Genomic DNA, 20,000 nt, shown 5'->3' with positions numbered 1-20,000 from the left:
AATTAGTGTCCCCCCCCCAGTAAACTGTGGTCTCCCTGTAGTAAGTGTGTAGTAAGCTCTAGTCTCCCTGTAGTAAATGTGTAGTAAGCTCTAGTCTCCCTGTAGTAAGTATCTAATTGGTGTCCCCCCCCTCCCCCTCCCCCAGCTCGGCTCCAGTACCAGCCGGCCCTCCCAACGGAGAGACAGCAGCTGTGTCAGCACATGCCTGTGGGTCACATGATCAAGTTCATCATCACCTACCCTACGGTACGTCCCAGCAATACTGTTGTAACCAATCATCACCCGTCCTATGGTACGTCCCAGCAATACTGTTGTAACCAATCATCACCTGTCCTACGGTACATCCCAGCAATACTGTTGTAACCAATCATCACCTACCCTATGCTACGTTCCAACAATACTGTAATTAAACCAACCATCTTTAGCTATTATATTATACAAATCAACAAGATTATAACTAATCAAACCATAATATCCTAACCCACAGCAAGTCCCAACAATACCAACCAAACCATGCTTACCTCTCCTACTGCAAACCCCAGCAATACTGTAATTAACCTTCTAACACTGTTCTGGTCAAAAATGACCGATTTACACATTCCCTGTACCATAAATATGGCATTTTTCATCAGATTGCCTAAAGACCTTCGCAAAAGGCATTTGAACACATGAAATTCATTGTGACTAATTTCTGTGAATTGTGAGTGATTTATTCAACTTGGTCACACTTTGACTTTTTGTTTACGGTCAAAAATGACCGCCATAGGAAATGAATGCGAAAGAGTATCCTTTTCATCAAGGAGATGAAAGACAGCTCCATACACACACTCCTACAACTGTCCTGTGCTTGTGTGCCCATTCTACACATTAATCATACTTTCCACAAGAAAGCTTAGAGTAAATTATGGGAGCCCAGTGTTTTCTTGAACTAATGTACTTCTCCCCCAATGTGACACCTGCCAAACAAATCAATCTTGTGTAAATTATAGGAACCCATGTGAGCAAATATATTGCCTATACTTGTAGGTAAACTGGCAAATCTATTGTCTGCATTTGTTAGAAACAGAGTTATACATGTAATACTTTACTTTTTAATTATGCTGGCATATGTCTGTTTCTTTCCACACTTGCAACTGCTTGTACACTTTATGTGTGCCTCCTAATTTATTATTTTATGTTACTTTCTTTTTACTTTTAATAGAGAGATAGATACTTACTCACTCGCTCGCTCGATCGATCGATCCCCATGGGGAAATTCAAGGGTCTCAGTAGCATACAGACATCACACACAACATGCACTTACAGCAGAAATGGTAAACATAAGTATAAACATTTAACTAAACTCCTGTACAATAAAGACAGTAGAAGATAAGAAAACAAACAATACTAAATACACTATATAAATTAAATTAAGAAAGTCCAATGTGCTTGAGGGTGATCAAGCATAAGACGCTTGTAGTGACAGGGCCGGGACTGGTAAGGTGCTAAAGGGAGTGAGGGTCATGGTGAAGGTGCAAAAAGTAGTCCAACCAAAGTCCTTTAGTTATGTGTGCATGGCAAGGTGCTCAAGAGAGTGAGTGTCATGGTGAAGGTGCAAAAAGTAGTCCAACAGTGCAAGAGTAAGGTCTAGAGACCAGCATAAATAATATGGACAAATAGGAGAGTAAAGTATAATGTAGACAAGGTAAAATAAAAAACTATTTCAGTGCAAGAACAGGTTGAGGTAATAGGGTTATAGCCATTCATTCACTTAGTATTGTAGCAAAAGCCTGACCGCAGCCATTGATCATGTGTGCTAATATAGCATGAAAAACAGTGTAGCAGTAAAACAGTAGTGAAAACATTAGCCTGTGTAAATTAGTAAAACAGTAGTAAAGCAGTAGTGGGCATTCAGTACTCAAACATGGAGAGGGTGGAGAGGCAGACAGACTAAGCAGAGAAGTCTATCTCTCCTGTTCCCTTTAGTGAGGCATTGAACAGTTCAATGGCCCTAGGAACAAATTACTTCCTCAGCCTTTCAGTTGTGCATGGCAGTGAGCGAAGTCTCCAGCTGATCAAGCTCTTTTGCTTTTTGATAGTGCTGTAGAGTGGATGACATTCATTGTCCAAGATGTTGATCAGTTTGTTTAGGGTCCTTTTGTCAGATATTGAAGTGATGCACTCCAGTTCAGCTCCCACTACAGAGCCAGCCTTTCTTACCAGCCTGCCAAGTCGCCCAGCATCCTTCTTTGTGCTTCCTCCCCAGCATACCACTGCATAGAAGAGGGCGCTGGCCACAACAGACTGGTAGAACATCCTGAGGAGCTTGCTGCACACATTGAAGGACCACAGCCTCCTCAGGAAGTACAGCCTGCTCTGTCCTTTCTTGTAGAGTGCATCAGTGTTGGCTGACCAGTCCAGTTTATTGTCCAGGTGGAGACCCAGATACTTGTAGGTGCTTAGCACAAGTCCACAAGTCCTCCACCAGGCTCCTGTACTCCTCCTCTTGCTCGTCCCTGATACACCCCACAATTGCAGTATCATCACAAAACATCTGCATGTGGCATGACTCGGTGTTGTAGCAGAAGTCAGATGTGTACAGGGTGAACAGGACTGGAGAGAGCACAGTTCCCTGTGGCGCTCCGGTGCTGCTGATCACAGTGTCAGAGAGGCAGTTCTTCAGTCTGACGAACTGTGGTCGCTCGGTCAGGTAATCTGTAATCCAGGTTACCAGGTGAGCGTCCACACCCATCTGCAAGAGCTTGTCTCCCAGTCTGAGGGGTTGGATGGTGTTAAAAGCACTTGAGAAATCAAAGAACATGATTCTCACAGCACTTTTCCCCTTGTCTAGGTGAGAATGTGTCCTGTGTAATGGGTCCTGTGTTTCCACTTTTCCCCTTGTCTAGGTGAGAATGTGTCCTGTGTAAAAGATAAGTGATGGCATCGTCCACGCCCACAGGGTGAGACATGATGTCTTCCACAGTGTTGGAACTTGTCCGAGACGTAGACTCCAGTTGAAGATGTGCTTCAGTGGCTCCCCCAGTTCAGCAGCACAGGCCTTGAGCAGCCTTGGACACAGTCTGTCAGGCCCGACTGCCTTCCGAGGATGAAGTTTTTTTAAAGGATAAATTACTTGATCAGCTGTAATGATGGGGGGATGAGGTGAGTGGAGGGTGAGGAAGAGGAGGGGTGCTTCTGAGAGGGTTGTCGTGTGGCTAGAGACTGATGGCCGTTGGCTGAAGCCATTGTTGCCGCACTACTCGTGGTCACCATGTGGGGGAGAGGTGCGATAGCCTGATCAGCAGTGATGATGGAGGGGGGGAGGGGAGGGGAGGGGGGCAGCATCTGGGGTCTTTGTGTCTGATGGCTGTTGACTGAGGTCGTTGTCACCTCGTTGTTTGTGGTCGCCATGTGGGGGAGGGGTGCAATATCCAGTGATGGTGGGGGTGAGTGTTGCACTGGTAATGAGGTGGGGTGGAGGCTGGGGGATGGGCAATCGAACCTGTTGTAAAATTAATCCAGTTAATCCTGCCTGCCTCCCTTTTTTACCCTACAATGTTCAGTGCTTTGAGTACATGATAAAGCGCTCTACAAATAAAATGCAATCAGAGTGCAGGTTTTGTAGCCTACTGGGGTTTGAGGCCAGGTGGGGTGACTGCTTTCTCCTGTTGCTACATAATGCCAGAAGTGAAAGGGCTTGCTGTGATGCTAACGGAAGTGTGCTCAAAGTAAGAGCTGTATGAGGGACCCTTAGGTCAGGTTGACCCCTGTATGAGGGCCTCCATGGAAAGGCGATGCATTAGTGAGGCATTAGTGTGTCTGATGAACAGTGGATGGAAGGATGGAAGAATATATACATAAAAAATATTATTATTACTATTGTTATAGTGTACATTTTTAATTTATGTTAAAATAAGAGCAGTTAAAACTGTACGGTCAAATTTGACCGCGAACAGTAAATTAAGGGGGGTAGCAACGATCAGTTAAACAGGCTACTATAGAAATCTTAGCCTAGAATTACTTTAGCCTAGTTCTTTTTTGTATGGGACTGTTGCTCCAACGTTGTTGAAGGCCTGTGTTGGAGTCAGCGGACAGCTGCTTTATGACCAAGGTTCAACTCATGACGAGGAAGAAGTTTAGCCTGGCTAGTGGGGGATGATGACATAGGCAGTCACGGTATTTTACTGGGCTATTTATTATAGGTTTGGTTGGTTCCTTGTCAAGATTGTTGATAAACGCCTAACAAGCTTCTATAAGCCTGTAGGCTGTTTTTTAGGCTACCTTTTAGTGTGGCCATTTGTTTAAATGTATATCCCATTTCTTTACGCAAAGGCTGACTATCATTAGCTTTGAATGAAGACAAAAAGCCATGGTGCTATTGAAGAAGAAACGTGTTTACAGAAAGCACAGTGAACGTTATTTTAAATTCTTCTGTCCTCCCACACTACTCACTCTCTCTATCTCTTTCTCCACTCAGGCAGCCTGAATTGTTTTGGGAAGATCTCGTTTTCATTTGGTGCGAAACGTTTGAACTGCTTGATTAACTTTGTTGACGCTGGCTGACGCTGGAACATTGAGCTCTGGAGGACAATTGTTTTATTCTTATTTAAGTTACGGTGTAACAAAGACAAACGTTTCCCCATTTTTGTTGGCCCAGCCTATATAATTGACAACCATAAATGAATCCTGACATAGGCTACCTTCAGGCAAACGTTTGTGACTTTCTCAGGCTACAAACTGAATGTTAGGCCTAGGCCTCTAGCAAAAATGATGAAAATCATTCAAAAGATCAAAAGGAACTTGTCCATGTGCCACAATTTTCACCAAATAAGATAATAGGCTAATAGCTGCCATTATTTGCTCCTCTCTATTATTCTTTACATCGGATCTCATCCAGACGGTGTTGCCAAGACCCGCCCTGCTCTGCTTGTGTTTGGCCAGTAACATTAGGCTAGAATGACAGCTGTTCCTCTCATATCATTGGTAGATTAACTTAATTGACTCGAGTTTGGCAAAGCGCATCTAGCCTCTAGCTTTGTTTTTTTCCCATTACATCCATGCGCCGCACGCAGTGCGTAGCACTCTAGAATCTTTGCTTTTCATTCTTACATTTCATTCTTTCTTTGATTCTTAAAACAACTCTGGTAGCCTTGGTGTTGCTTAGGTGTTGCTAAACCAAATCTTGCAATGTACTTGTGCACACAGTAACTTCCTTACTTCCATACGTCTCATTTTAAATTGAACCTTCACTTACTCTTTTTTTATATTTTTTTGGCCTTTTTATGCCTTTAATGATAGTGAGAGGGGAGAGTGACAGGAAGCGAATGGGAGAGAGAGCATGGGTGGGATCCGGAAAGGACCACGGGGCGGGAATCGAACCCGGGTCGCCGGCGTACCGTGCAGGTGCCCCAGCCAGTTGCACCACTGCTGGGGCCAACATTCAGTTACTCTTGATTTATTCCGTGTTCTCACTCAAATTTGATGTTATGAAATCACTGCTCTCTCGCTTTGAATGAATAGAATGTTCTCGTTGGAAAAGTCAATGCAATATGCAGAGTGACTAGGCCTACTAGCTGTTAAATGCCCAAGTAGGAATGTCCTTAGATATTGCTACTTGTGATGACTCATGGAATGCCTCTAGTCCAATCTAATCAGAAATTAGGCTAATTAATGGTTCGACTTGACCTAACTGTTGTATAATGTGTAATCAACAGGACCATTATCACCCATCTAACTGTATGCACCAAAGAGCACATTGTTTCTGTTTAGTTTTTACTGCAATGCACTTTTCACTGGTCTTCCCAAAAAACATCTAAAGAAATTGGCACTCATACAGAACTCTGCGGCTAGACTTTTAACTAAGACTAAGAAGAGAGAACACATCACCCCTGTGTTGGCTGAACTGCACTGGCTCCCTATTTCCTATAGAATTGATTTTAAGGTTATGTTAATTACTTACAAAGCTCTGAATGGCATAGCACCTTCATATATCTCTGAGCTTTTAATATCTTATCAACCACAAAGGAAACTTAGATCATCCAATTCTAATCTTTTAATCGTACCCAAAGTGCTCCACAAACAAAGTGGAGAAGCTGCGTTTATCCATTATGCCCCCAAACTATGGAACACCCTGCCTCTGTACATCAAGCAGGCGAGTTCAGTAAATATTTTTAAAAAAGATCTGAAAACATACCTGTACAGGAAAGCTTTTAGTTAACTCATCTTATCCTGTAGACTACATTTTCAGATTATTCTACATCTGCTACTATTGGAGGGCGCAGCCAGCCAGAAGCAGATGGGCTCCCCCTATTAAGTCAGGTTCTGTTCAAGGTTTCTTCCTGGAATATGGGAGTTTTTCCTTGCCACAGTTGCCATATGGCGTGCTTGTGGGGGGTAAGAGGGTTAAGGCTGCCAGTCTTATGACGTCATTTTCTATATTTTTGATATGTTGCTGAGCATATCATAAACAGCAAAGAAAAGTGATTAATAATGACTGACTGACTACTATTGTGTTACATGCTTCAAATGTAAAGCACTTTGAGCTGCATTCTGTGTATGAAAGGTGCTATACAAATAAAGCTTTATTATTATTATTATTATTATTAGTTGCCTCTGCAGAGCCTGGTGTGTTAAATCAGGTGTGTTGAAACAGGGCTGGAGCTGCAGAGCCTGGTGTGTTAAATCAGGTGTGTTGAAACAGGGCTGGAGCTGGGATTCCCCTGTGGGAGGATGCTTGCGTCTGGTCCTGTGCTCGGTTAGCGTTAGCATTAGCAACTAGCGTTAGCTTTAGCAGCTAGCCTCACACTTAAGCCTCTTAACAGGTGCCGAGTCAGTGCATGTCATCGCTAATAACACACTCTTCCTGAGTCGCGCAGCGCTGTGTGTGCCCTGGGTCTGTGTGTGTGGCCACCCCTAGGCTAATGGCTGTTGAATCCCTTTAGCTGTTTTACAGAAGGTGAAGGTGCCTGTTTTGTAATGAGCCATGCATAATACATTTGTAAGCCTCCTGTGACTTATTCATGAGGCATTCAAAAGCTATTATCAGGCCTCTTGGCTGCCGACACACACACACACACACACACACACACACACACACACACACACACACACACACACACACACACACACACAGAGACTCTCAAGACCTACTTGCACAAAGCAGCAGTGAGAATGAGGTTCAGAAATCCAACACAGATGTGTGTGTAAGTATGTGTGTGTGTGTGTGTGTGTGTAGGGAAGCCATGCTGTCAAATGTTGAACTCTTTCAGAGATGCTTTTAGAAACCACTTGCTTGACTCTAAAGGCTCATTCATCTGCACAATCTTAGAGAGCCTGTGTGTGTGTGTGTGTGTGTGTGTGGAGTGATGTGAAGTGAAGTGGAGGTTTCCCACAAGTCTTCCACACACAAACCAGTGACACACCAAGCTCTGTAGTGGAAAACTTCCTGTAATATGTCAGCATGATTTAGCAAGCTGTGGCTTGACATGGAGGCCTAGGATACAAACAGCTTAATATTCTTCGATCCTTAAAGTCAAATTGATGTGGTGATGAAACAAATCTACCATGTCTGGACACAACAACACAACACCACTGGGCATGGCTGGTTTTGCATGAATGGTTGAGAATGGTCAAATCGGGGGGCGCTGAGGTGCAACTGGTTACAGTGCCCGTACCATGTTCGGGTCTGCGTGCCCACAGGGACCCAGGTTTGAGTCCGGCCTGGGTCATTTCCTGGTCCCACCCCATCTCTCTCTCCCACTCGCTTGCAGTGTCCCTAGTCCCTACCTAACGAACAGTCACCCCAGTGCTGCAGTGTCCCTACCCAACGAACAGTCACCTCAGTGCTGCAGTGTCCCTACCTAACGAACAGTCACCCCAGTGCTGCAGTGTCCCTACCCAACGAACAGTCAGGCCCCAGTGCTGCAGTGTCCCTACCCAACAAACAGTCGCCCCAGTGCTGCAGTGTCCCTACCTTACAAACAGTCGCCCCAATGCTGCAGTGTCCCTACCTTACAAACAGTCGCCCCAATGCTGCAGTGTCCCTACCTAACGAACAGTCAGGCCCCAGTGCTGCAGTGTCCCTACCTAACGAACAGTCACCCCAGTGCTGCAGTGTCCCTACCCAACGAACAGTCACCTCAGTGCTGCAGTGTCCCTACCCAACGAACAGTCACCTCAGTGCTGCAGTGTCCCTACCTAACGAACAGTCACCCCAGTGCTGCAGTGTCCCTACCCAACGAACAGTCACCCCAGTGCTGCAGTGTCCCTACCCAACGAACAGTCGCCCCAGTGCTGCAGTGTCCCTAGTCCCTACCTTACAAACAGTCGCCCCAGTGCTGCAGTGTCCCTACCCAACGAACAGTCAGGCCCCAGTGCTGCAGTGTCCCTACCTTACAAACAGTCAGGCCCCAATGCTGCAGTGTCCCTACCTAACGAACAGTCACCCCGGTTTGATTCCAGAACCCTCACATTCTTTCACTTTTGCTCATTCTAGGAAGAACAGTACAGTTTTCATGCACTGTAATAATTACATGAACATAGAATAGCGTACCTGAAGAGGTCGGGAGGGAAATGGCATTTGCAAGGCACGGACAGCGGATGGAAATGTTAATGTTTCAGTGAGTGAGCGAGGCTTCTCCTCTCGCCTCGGCTTGTCTTGTGTCGGTCGTGGGGTCCTACTGCAGTCTCAGTTCAAGGCTCCGGCTTTTCTCCGGCCTGGGGCCTCATTTATAACGCGTTCTTACGCACAGATTTGATCTTAGACCGTGCGTACGCTCAAATCCATGCCAACGCTCAGATTTATAAAAACCGTCTTTGACGTGAAAAAGTGCTTATCTCCACGTCAGGTTCAAACTTGACGTACGACCATTTCCTTGTGGTAATGCCTGGGTACTGCAAGTAATCTGAGGTCCAAGTGCGATGCATTTTCAAAATTCCAAGACCAACGATCTCATGTCTTTCTTTGCCATATGCATGATCAATATCAGAAGATTTTTAAAGACGTTTTTGGACGCAGCTTAATGTTTCATGGTTTGGCATAAAACTGCTAATGAGAACTATAGCCCACTTAAGAAAGTGAAAAGACGTATAGCTTACTTATTTCACAATATCTAAAAAAAAAAACACCAAGACCTACGATAGAATAATTGAAACATTCTTACAGGTGATCTAGTATATTTAGTGATCTCACCAATCTAATATTGACCCTCAAATGTCCAATTGCCCTCGTTTAGGAGAAGAAGGCATTCAAAAAGGCATTCGAAGTTTGATGTTGGAGGTTATTGTGCAGTATTGGGAATATAGGATAGTATTTGATCATACAGTTTTGAATGTTAAAAGTGAATAAACTTTTTTGAGAGGTAGATAAACCATTCCAGATGTGCCCATTATAAATCACAAATGAACATCAACATTTGTGCGCAGCCGGATGGTTTTAGGTCTCCGCCTTGTAAACACCCCCTCATCAATATCATTAGCATATGTTTTAATGAAATCAATGGCTTAAAAGCTGTAGCCTATGAAAAATTATATATGGAAAACATTGTATAGGTCTAGCCCATGCCATCTGATGTTAAGCCTAGGCCTATATGCGTCAGTTTGAATAGCTTAACTAATTATGTTTTTTTATGTTCAGCTTTCTGGAAAGAGATCGTATGCATCCATGTCCATTGTCCTCTGCTCGCTTTCATTCCGTTTGCTTGCAGTAATGTGACTAATCAACATTTAGTATGTTTAGGCCTACTTTGTAGAAAAAAATGGGTAGGCCTAGCTTATGAAGGAAAGACCTCTAGGCCTACAACATAATCATGTACGTTATGGTACAGTAGGCTACTGTACGTTTCCAATATGACCCAGGGTAATATGCTGATTTAGCCTACAAAACAGAGGACTAAATTATAAGCGTGATATGTCATGTAGGCTTAACGTTTCTTTTAGGATAGGCTATGTTTTGCTGAAAAAGTAGTTCGCCGGTCATTATTCATTCATTCTGCATATCTTTGCTATCGTTTTCTTTCAATAATGTCCAATGGCTTAAACATAGTCCTTTATTGTTGCTTTAGGCCTACCTTTATATTTTAGCCTACATTATTCAACTCACGTATTGTTATCTGATCTTGGGCACTGCCAGTCAAAAAAAGCAAACAGGTGCGCGCTCTGCACCTCTTTACGCAACTCCGACGGAACACTAAATATGAAGATGCCCTGCTTTGAGAGGATAACTTATGTTTCTTTGTTGTGTAGGCTATATATGATATAAAATATCTATAGCCTACATTGTATAGCTTACATTCAAATATTACTTTTCTGTTACGAAGCTGGGAATAGGCCTATGAGCACTAGGATGTAGTGAAGGCTAAACGCGAGTAAACGCAGTTTATCTACCTCTGACATTTCAGAAATGGAGTTTAGGCCTACCCACCTCGTATTAGAGTTTATCCACCTCTCAAGAGTTTATTCACTTTTAACATTCAAAACTATTATCCAATAGGCCTACTATCCTATAGGCCTATTCCCAATACTGCATAATAACCTCCACCATTATCAAACATGTTCGAATGCTTTTTGCCTTTTTTAAAAATCCGATACCGCATGGCGCAGTCCACCTCACCGAGATTGCAGAATTCATAGTTCACCCACCTCTTATTTTCCCACTACATCCCTGGCACGAATGTACTTTTCCGCAATTGGACATTTTATGGTCAATATTAGATTGGTGAGAACACTAAATATACTAGATCACCTGTAAGAAGGTTTCAATCTATTCTATCGCGCTATAGTTCTCATTAGCAGTTTTATGCCAAACCCATGAAACATGAAGCTGCATCCAAAAACGTCTTTAAAAATCTTCTGATATTGATCATGCATAGGGCAAAGAAAGACATGAGATCGTTGGTCTTGGAATTTTGATCGCACTTAGACCTCAGATTACTTGCAGTACCCCTGCATTACCACAAGGAAATGGTCGTACATCAAGTTTGAACCTGACGTGGAGATAAGCACTTTTCCACGTCAAAGACGGCTTTTATAAATCTGAGCGTTGGCATGGATTTGAGCGTACGCTCGGTCTAAGATCAAATCTGTGCGTAAGAACGCTTTATAAATGAGGCCCCAGGGCTCTTCCAGTGCAGAGAGAAAGCCTCTCATGTCAGCTATTATTCCTCTGCTCAAGGCCAAGGCCGAGAATGAACAGTGTCTATCTGACAAGTCCACATTGAGTGAAAAAATATTATTTAGTGCCCTTTGAATTAATTCTCAGTTAAGAATCGTCAGCTGTTCAGTTCATAATGCACAAAGCGTTGATTTATTTAACAGAAACATCAAACTGCATGAATCTATACTTATCAATACTTAACATAGAATTGAAGAGAAAGTATGCGCCCATCAGGATAGCTCTGCCTGTCTTGCTTGGAAGCCCAGATAGCCGAGTTGCCAATTAAAATACTCTTTTCTGAACCAGCGTGTCCTGGATGGGTGCAGCACACACACACACACACACCCGGTCTATCGCAGCTCAGCTGGTCTGTGGGAAGGAAGACCTGAGGGTGTCTGTGTTTGTGTGTGTGTGTGTGTGTGTGTGTGTGTGTGTGTGTGTGTGTGTGTGTGTGTGTGTGTGTGTGTGCGTGTGTCTGTTTCTCTTGTGTGAACAGGCCTTCTGGAGGGAGAAGGGATTCTCGGGGGAGATCGTGACGCGGCCATCCAACGACTGCCCCTTCAGCGTGACCTACGATGCCACCAGCCCCAGTGGCAGTGCAGCACTAGTGGGCTTCATCGCCGGGCTGCAGGCCCATGACTGGGCATCTCGAAAGGTGAATGTGTGTGTTTGTGTGTCTGTAAATGTTTGTGGATATGGATGTGCATGTGTATTTTCATGTGTGCATGTATGTTTATATGTCTGTGTGTGTGTCTGAAGGACAGTGAAACGTGTGTAGGACAGTGAAACAGTAAGAGGTAGAGTTACAGTTGAACAGCGCCACTGTCTAGGCTCCATAACTATAGCCTACGGACACATAAGACTGGAGTTCTGAGAAGGTGTTATGGACCTCAAAGAAAGGTCCTAACGTAAATTTAGAGACACACCAGAGGTAAGGCTCAAAAATACAGGGTCTTATAGAAGCATGCCAGGGTTAATTGGAGCAGGCCAGGTGTACCGCATCACAGGTTAATTAATCAGGCACCTGGGTGAAGGCAGAGACACAGAACAAGACAAAGCACAAAATAGCCAGCAGGGTGTGCCAAAAATTACCCCCAAACTAAATTGAGAAATTTAGGGTTCGTAACACCCTCCCACCAAAATGGTGACTAGTCTCCATAATAAGTTAAATATACATACATTTATCACTAAATAAGCAAAGCATCTGCCACCTATGGGCCTGTCTTATTTGAACCATCAAATACTTAAATTTCATCTGTGCAACCATCTCACTTCACAGAAATGGAAAGCACATAATTGAAACATAAATTTCAGGTATACTTTACATAGAAACAATCAATATTGTTATGTCAAGAACGCAGTCGCACTGCGGGTGCCATATACCAGGGCAAGCCAGAATTTACAACGTAGTTGTGATGTCCGTATCCAAACAGATTGACCCCTAGGTTGTGAAGGCACTGTAGCATGCCCATGGCTGGACCTAGGGAAGACCTTAAAGAGAAACTTAGGACAAACAAAAGCCAAAGGAGGTGATAAACAATGTTCTCAAGGGCATATCAAAAAACATGAATTGCTAGTCACATGAACAGGATTCAGATTAGTCACCTTAGACTGCGGAGTCGTCTTGGAAACTCGACTAGGCACACATTCATTTTCCTGACATACCTCAGCAACAAGCTAACCTTTTATTAGAGAACTGTCAGGGTCCTTTAATTCAATCTTGTCTGGATCACTTGAGGTTGATAACACAGACTCACCCTTACACTGCACCTCACTCCACACAATCTTACCTGCTAGGTCATTACCCAAAACGAACTGGACGTTGCTAACTGGCAAAGAGCAACACCCCAACAATCACTGTCCCAGAGACTAAAGTTGACTTTAGGTTGACCCTATGCAGTGGAACACAGGTAAATCCTGTTTTGAGCCCTCTCACTAAGACACGGTTACCTGTAGCAGACCTGTCTGACAGTGGTAGCACACCTTCCAAAACAAATGACTGTGCAGCACCAGTATCTCTTAGGATGCGCACAGGAGAACATTTCTGCTGGCCAGGGACTGACACATAGCCATCGCTGATAAAGGGTTCATACCCAGATCGCTTCTGCCCACTGGGCTTACAATTTGAGGAAATCAAACCCACAGTTTTTGCAGTCTTCCTCTTAAGTACTAGGCATTCTGCAATGACCTGGCCAGGCCTTTTACAGTAAAAGCACAACTGTTCAGAACTCTTACTGTGCACATCTTCCTTCTGAAAGACTTTTCTTGGTGTTATTGGAGTTGCAGAACTTCTGTAACTAGGTGTATGTTGACTTGGGTCCCTAAAACTTATCCGATGTGTTAACACAAACTCATCTGCAAGAGCAGCAGCCTGATGGAGGTCAACTACTTTCTGCTCATCAACATATGTAGCAACAGAGGCAGGCAAGCAATTTTTAAATTCCTGAAAGAGTCGCTCCTTTTCTCTGGCAAGTTCCACCAAAGTTTGACTATCGGTTTTACGGTAACCTCGAAAGCGCCGTCTATAAGCCTCGGGCACAAGCTCATAAGCTCGCAAAATAGTTGTTTTAACCAACTCGTAATCAGAGCTTTGCTCGAGAGACAAGGAGGAGTATACCTCTTGGGCTTTACCAACTAAAATGCATTGCAACAGAAGTGTCCAAACTGTTTTTGGCCACTTAAGAGTAGTTGCAACTCGCGCAAAATGTACAAAGTATTTATCTACATCCTTTTCCAGAAACGGCAGCACTAATTTGATATTACGAGAAACATCAAATGTTGCATCAAGCGTTGTTAGAATTTCAATACCCTCACTTTTTGCAGCCAACTGCAATCTGGCAATTTCAAGCTGAGAGGCCAGCTCTTGCTCTCTTGTTTGCAACTGCTCCCGGCGAAAAGCCAACTCTTGTATACGAAATTCATGATCCTGTTTTGAGCGGTCAGGGCCTTTAGGAGTCCTGGGCTGCTCAGGAGGATCTTTCGCTTTTACAGGACTTTCTGGTTTGGGAAGAATTCCCTTCTCGACTAAGCGTTAAGTCAGAGCAGATATTACTGTGGACTTCTTGCGCTTTTTCTCTGACGAGACCTCAACTTCATAATTAGCTGCCAAATCAATTGCTCTTTAGTAAGGGTTTCCATCAAGGACGCATCAGGATTTGCAATAAAGTCCTCGACAGTCGCCATTGTAGCAAAACCAAATTAGTTCCAATTTCAAAAGGAAACTAGTTGAGTTTCCAAATCAAACTTTGTACCCAAAAGAAACAGCTTTCAAAACAAGAGTGATCAAAGCAGTACTTCAAACTGCAACAAAGTTGCTATATGCAATTGAAATTTAATTTTACCTGGTCAGCAGCGAGAACGAAGACCACAAACAAAGTGTGCAGTTAACAAGATATGCAACCACAAACGCTCAAAAGATTTAGGAAGCGCACATCTAACTAAAGCTATAACCTGCAAAGAGGTTCAGTGAATGTAACGAAGCACACGAAAAAACGTCAACAGCGAAGTGTTACAAAAGCAACACGAAAACTCAAAGAAGCTTTTAGCCTCACTCAAATTTGCAAAACCGAAAATGCTAAATGGAACAAAAGTGGACCAAACTGAGTCAGTGGAATCCCAACCTCCCTAAACTGAATCTCTCGACCTGGCTGTCTTCTGGCCGTACTGAGCTCGAGGCCTCTTTGGACCCCCTCCTCTATTGCCCGAAAAAAAACAGTGACGAAGCTTCCCAAGGAATTTCCACTGAACCAGTGCAATGCACTTACCTTACTGGTCCACACACTTGCAAAAATCAATGCCAATTCACAAAAAACAAATTCCAAGATACTCGTGACAAGAAAGCCAATCAGGAGTATCCCGGACGAGCCCCTAAATTTATGTTAGGGACCTCAAAGAAAGGTCCTGACATAAATTTAGACACACCAGAGGTAAGGCTCAAAAATACAGATTTATTAAATGTCCAAAAGCGTAAGACGAAAGCGCTGTGGTTCTCAGAGAACGCTCCTCTGCATGTGCTCTCCCCTGGACTGCAGAGGTACGGGTCTTATAGAAGCATGCCAGGGTTAATTGGAGCAGGCCAGGTGTACCGCATCACAGGTTAATTAATCAGGCACCTGGGTGAAGGCAGAGACACAGAACAACACAAAACACAAAATAGCCAGCAGGGTGTGCCAAAAATTACCCCCAAAGTAAATTGAGAAATTTAGGATTCGTAACAGAAGGTGAGTGAGTGTGTGCTTGTGCGTGGGTATCTTGTGTGTGTGTGTGTTTGTGCGTGTCTGTGTGCGTGTTTGTGTTTGTGCATGTGTGTGTGTGTGTGTGTGTCTGTGTGTGAAGGACAGTGAAACAATGTGAGACAGAGGGAGAGCAGTGTTGTGAAAGGAGCTTTAGTCCTCTTTGTGGCGCCGTTCTGAAGATGGAGGGGCGAGCGTGTCTGTGTGAAGGACAGGGACACCGAGAGAAGGAGAGACACGTGACAAGAGAAAGAGAATTTGAGTGAAAAGTAGAGAGAGAGAGACACAGAGAAAGAGAGACAGAGAAAGAGAGAGAGAAAGAGAAAGAGAGAGAGAGGGAGAAAGAGAGAGAAAGCATAAGCACTGGCCATGTGTTTGAGAACAGAGTTGCAGACATGTGCAAGAGAAAGAGAAAACAAGAAAGTGTGTGTGCATGTGCGACTGTGTGTGTGTGTGTGTGTGTGTGCGCATGTGTGTGTGTAACGACGGCTAAGCTGTCCCTGAGGCGCCTGTGTTCCCAGCTTCACACCAACCATGGAGTGAGGAGTGGGCACAGCAGGGGACCAGAACCAGGTGCAAATGGATGCCATCGGCCTCCGTGTGTCTGGCGCCCTGTGAAGGTTACAAGTGTGTGTGTGTGTGTGTGTGTGTGTGTGTTTAGATTTTAGGCTCCATTTCCTGCTTATGTAACTTCTAAGCTGCGACTGAAATAAATCAGGCTGCTGCTTTGAACACCTTCAAAAAGTCAAACACAAAGTATAGTGAACAAAGATCGGCACATATAGACGGACACAACTTCTCTCTCTCCCTCTCTCTCTTTCACACACACACACACACACACACCTGTTAACAGAGCCCACCAGTCCTATTCCATTACAAAACGGTAACAATTCCCATGGCATCAGAGTCCCTTCAGCACACACACACACACACACACACACACACACACACACACACACACACACACACACACACACACGTACCACCACAGTTTCTATCACATTTATTTTGCAGGTGAACCACTGTCTCTCTAGCATTATTGGTGTGGTTGTCCAGACTGAGATTCAATGAGTAAATAATTAGCGAGCTACTATGTTCTGCTCCCTCCCTGGCTTGTGTAGAGCGTGCGGACAAGCTAGCATGTCTTCCTTTTCGGCCTTTATCTCCGTTACTCCCCAGCAGGGACAGCCTTGGTCTCTTTGTGTCTGTAGGGAGGGACAGCCTTTTTGGATTGATAGAGTAACCTGACCCTAGCCAGATGAATTTCGTTCCGCTATAGCTCCGCCTAGCTTCACTCACATCCATCTGGGACCTCTTCCATTGAGAGTGATTTCTGCAACCGACTTTATGGTTCAGCCAATCAGGACGCAGAGCGTAGAAGCGACTGTGACATTGTTATTAGCGTCACGGGTTGGCTTCGATGTGAGTGGTTGAAGTAGCACGTCAATAGATGACGGACAAGTGGCTTATTCAATCATATGCAATCATTTTTTGATTAGGCCCAGCCTTCTGAAGCAACACTTCAATGGATCGGTTCCAGATGGATGAGTGGAGCTAGGCGGAGCGAAATTCATCTGGCTAGGGTCAGGTTATTGATAGAGGGCAGTGAAGTGTGATGGGAATCAAGTGGGAGAGAGAGAGATGGGGTGGGATCGTGAAATGACCCGCTGACTCAAATACACGCCCCCTGGACCCGAGGTTGTATAGGCGCTGTGGTCAGTTGCGCCACAGCACCTCCAGGCAGTGAGAGCTTTGCTCTCGTCTCTGTGCGTCGGCAGGCAGTTTGGCACAACTCGCCTGCAACTGTTGAAGCTGAAGCCATGTCGAAGTGCAGCGACGTGCGTGCACACATTCAAGCGTGCACACACACACACACACACACACCTATAGAAAGCTCCAGCCATATGGCTGCAGCTTGACAATGAAGCCCACTAACTATTGACTCACCAGCCACTGTGGTACTAGTGGTAATGTGGTACTGTGGCTAGTGGTTACAAGTGGTACTGTGGCTAGTGGTTACTAGTGGTACTGTGGCTAGTCGTACTGTGGTACTGTGGCTAGTGGTTACTAGTGGTACTGTGGTACTGTGGCTAGTGGTTACTATGGCATTTAAATCAGAGAACGCAGACATTGTAGAACACCTGGAAAACATTTGTTGTCTAACAACACAATTTACATGTATTGACACATTTGGAAAAAATAAAGATGATAAATTTCCAGATATAATGTCCACAATCCTATCATGCCTGGATACATAAAGATTTTTGTAAAAATGACAGCCATTTAATATGTGTGACATGGATTCTATGACTTGCTCTTCTCCATGATGTATACACAATGGTGAGTGGGAACGAGGATACCAGATTGACAGATTTAACCTTGTTGGGTATACCTGAAGCCTCGCTTTGACTGTAAAAATTAGTATGTCTTCATCAATAGATGAATTGTGAAAAAGTGTGTGTGAGATGGAGTGATCTGCAAAAGGGATACATGCGCGCTTTTCTTGGAGTTTGAGTCCTCTCCAATGTATCTGACGCTGCTGGTGTTTGATTGACAGCAGAGACGCGCAACTGTTTCCAGGTGGAACTGAATAGCGCAGACCGTCTTGCAGTACTGTTGCAGTCACAGTGATATTTGTATCCTTAATCATTACTTCATGAGGTAACATGTGTGGCATCAACTCCAGACCACTGCAAGTCAACACCAGTCCAGTTGCAGAGATCGTTGAGATCAGGCCAGTCCGATCTGACCCCAAAACCGGCGGCATGGGTGTCGAGTTTACCGTTTGCTTTCTTACAAAATCCTAGAAAGCTTGGTTCTGATTCTAGGGCGAGGGGGACTTTGCGCTTCCCAAGGTCGAGAAAAAGAGAAGCACGGGCCATTTCTCTTACGGTGCTAGTGGTACGGTCCTTACGGTCCTTGTGGTGTATTCAGTAATTATGTCCTGTATTTGTTGGTCCCAGTCGCCAGCAATGTTAAATATGTGTCCAAGATAATTGTACGAATCATGTCGGGAATATACTGATTATTTTTCCATTGATTTTGAATTGTGGGTCACGGTCAGATTTTGACCGGTACCACCTGTTTCCACCGCTCCTCCTCTCGTAAAGCACTGCGCATTTAGACTCCTTTACTTCGAGACCCGACCAGTCGAGGAAGGAGTCTGTCTTGCGTATCATGTTATGTATGATGTTCTCCTGACGTGACGACATTTGCACATCGTCAGCAAATGCTTGTACGGGGTTTGGAGAGATGATTTCGGATGGAACGCACTGACTCATCCAATCCAGCCATCGGTTAATGGCTAAAATGAAGTTCACTGCGCTCCAAGGGCAACCGTTTTTAATGCCAAGGCGCAAGGGTATTTGATCTGTGAGCTGGACTCCGCAAATGACCTGAATATACGAGCTTTTGTACACGTCTTTGATTAAGTCTATGTACACTTGGGGCAGGTGTATTTCCTCCAGAGCTCTGATCATGATGTTATGTGGGAGCGTTCCAAACGCATCGCGGAAGTCCAGAAAAACTGAATAAAATTTTGCACTCGTGTTTGAAATCATCTATGGCCGTTTTTAAACAGAACACATGTTCATTCATCCCTTGCTCTCAATATTGGCCTTTTGCTTAGTGGACAAGATGTTTGCATCCACCAGCCAGGGAAGGATGCGACTAAGTACGCATTTCATGAACACTTTGTAAATCGTTGGTAGCAGGGAAATATCCCTCCAAGTGCTGGGGTCATTCGGCACATTATCTTTTTTCGGAATTCTATGAATTAGTGCTCCTTTCCATGACTTAGGAACACGTTTATTAATCAGACAAGTGTTGAAGATCGGCAATAGCGTTTGTCTCAAGGAAGTGGATTTCAATGTCTCATACATGACCCCATCACTACCACTGGACTTATTGTGAGGCAGACTGTCTAAGACGTTTCTTAACTCATCCTCTGTGAAAGGAGAGGACATCGGTAGAAACTCCGATTCTTGTGACTGTAATAAATCATCCCATGGTGGAGGTAAGGGAGCGTCGTCAATTGAGGTGATGCCTTGGCATTTATCAGAGTAATAGGACTGAACTTCATTGACGTTGTTGGGACATGGAGGTGTTTCGGGATACTCGCTCTTATTCAGAATGATTTGAATAGCTCTCTTTCTGCGATGTTGCCATAGATAAGCCAATTTATCGCGCCGCACCTTTTTTACACGGGAGGTCCGAGGTCTTACCTGTGGTTGAATTACATCTCTAATGAAGCGCAATTGTGCTTCAATCCATGCAGTTAAGGCCGCGGCAGTGGTGTCAGAAGGGTAAGATCTAACCCAAACTGATTTTTCTCGTGCAGTCTCTTTGTGTCCAGCGTTTCTCTGAAGGCCCCTTTCTTTCGCCTGGAAAGTAATCCACTGTTGGTCTGTAAGTTGATTGTTGTAGGCAGTAAAATCCACAAATTGTAGATCTTCTCCCGTCAGATGTTGCACAGGTGTCGGGTTATAGCCGCGCCACTTTAGTTTGTAGACCCTACCGCTTGATAAGGCTTGTTTGTGCGCTGTTTTGATGGTCGACAGTAGACACATTGTCAAGATCGTTGTCCAAAGCATTATGCATCTGTTTGCATTAACGGTGGCAATTACAACGGGTGTGCG

The 20,000-nt window shown here is 44.4% G+C and overlaps 2 protein-coding genes across 2 annotated transcripts in view; one reads left to right on the top strand and one right to left on the bottom strand.

The window, feature by feature from the left end:
- si:ch211-127i16.2 (probable flavin-containing monoamine oxidase A) overlaps positions 1 to 20,000 on the top strand; it is a 63,603-nt gene that overhangs the window by 30,670 nt on the left and 12,933 nt on the right. Inside the window, exons 8-9 of the mRNA XM_042058368.1 lie at positions 146 to 246; positions 11,628 to 11,786. Of these exons, the coding sequence (XP_041914302.1) occupies positions 146 to 246; positions 11,628 to 11,786 (260 nt within the window). The remainder of the gene's footprint in view (positions 1 to 145; positions 247 to 11,627; positions 11,787 to 20,000) is intronic.
- The window catches only part of LOC121679563, a 19,344-nt gene continuing 17,749 nt past the window's right edge, over positions 18,406 to 20,000 (bottom strand). The window contains exon 3 of the mRNA XM_042058379.1: positions 18,406 to 20,000. This exon is cut by the window's right edge and continues 29 nt beyond it. Coding sequence (XP_041914313.1) covers positions 18,957 to 19,955 — 999 coding nt within the window. The 5' untranslated portion in view covers positions 19,956 to 20,000 and the 3' untranslated portion in view covers positions 18,406 to 18,956.

The sequence above is a fragment of the Alosa sapidissima genome, chromosome 13, assembly GCF_018492685.1.
Source record: "Alosa sapidissima isolate fAloSap1 chromosome 13, fAloSap1.pri, whole genome shotgun sequence".
NCBI classification, from domain to species: domain Eukaryota; kingdom Metazoa; phylum Chordata; class Actinopteri; order Clupeiformes; family Clupeidae; genus Alosa; species Alosa sapidissima.
Note: the sequence above shows the minus strand (reverse complement) of the source record. Positions and strands in the feature narration are given on the sequence as shown.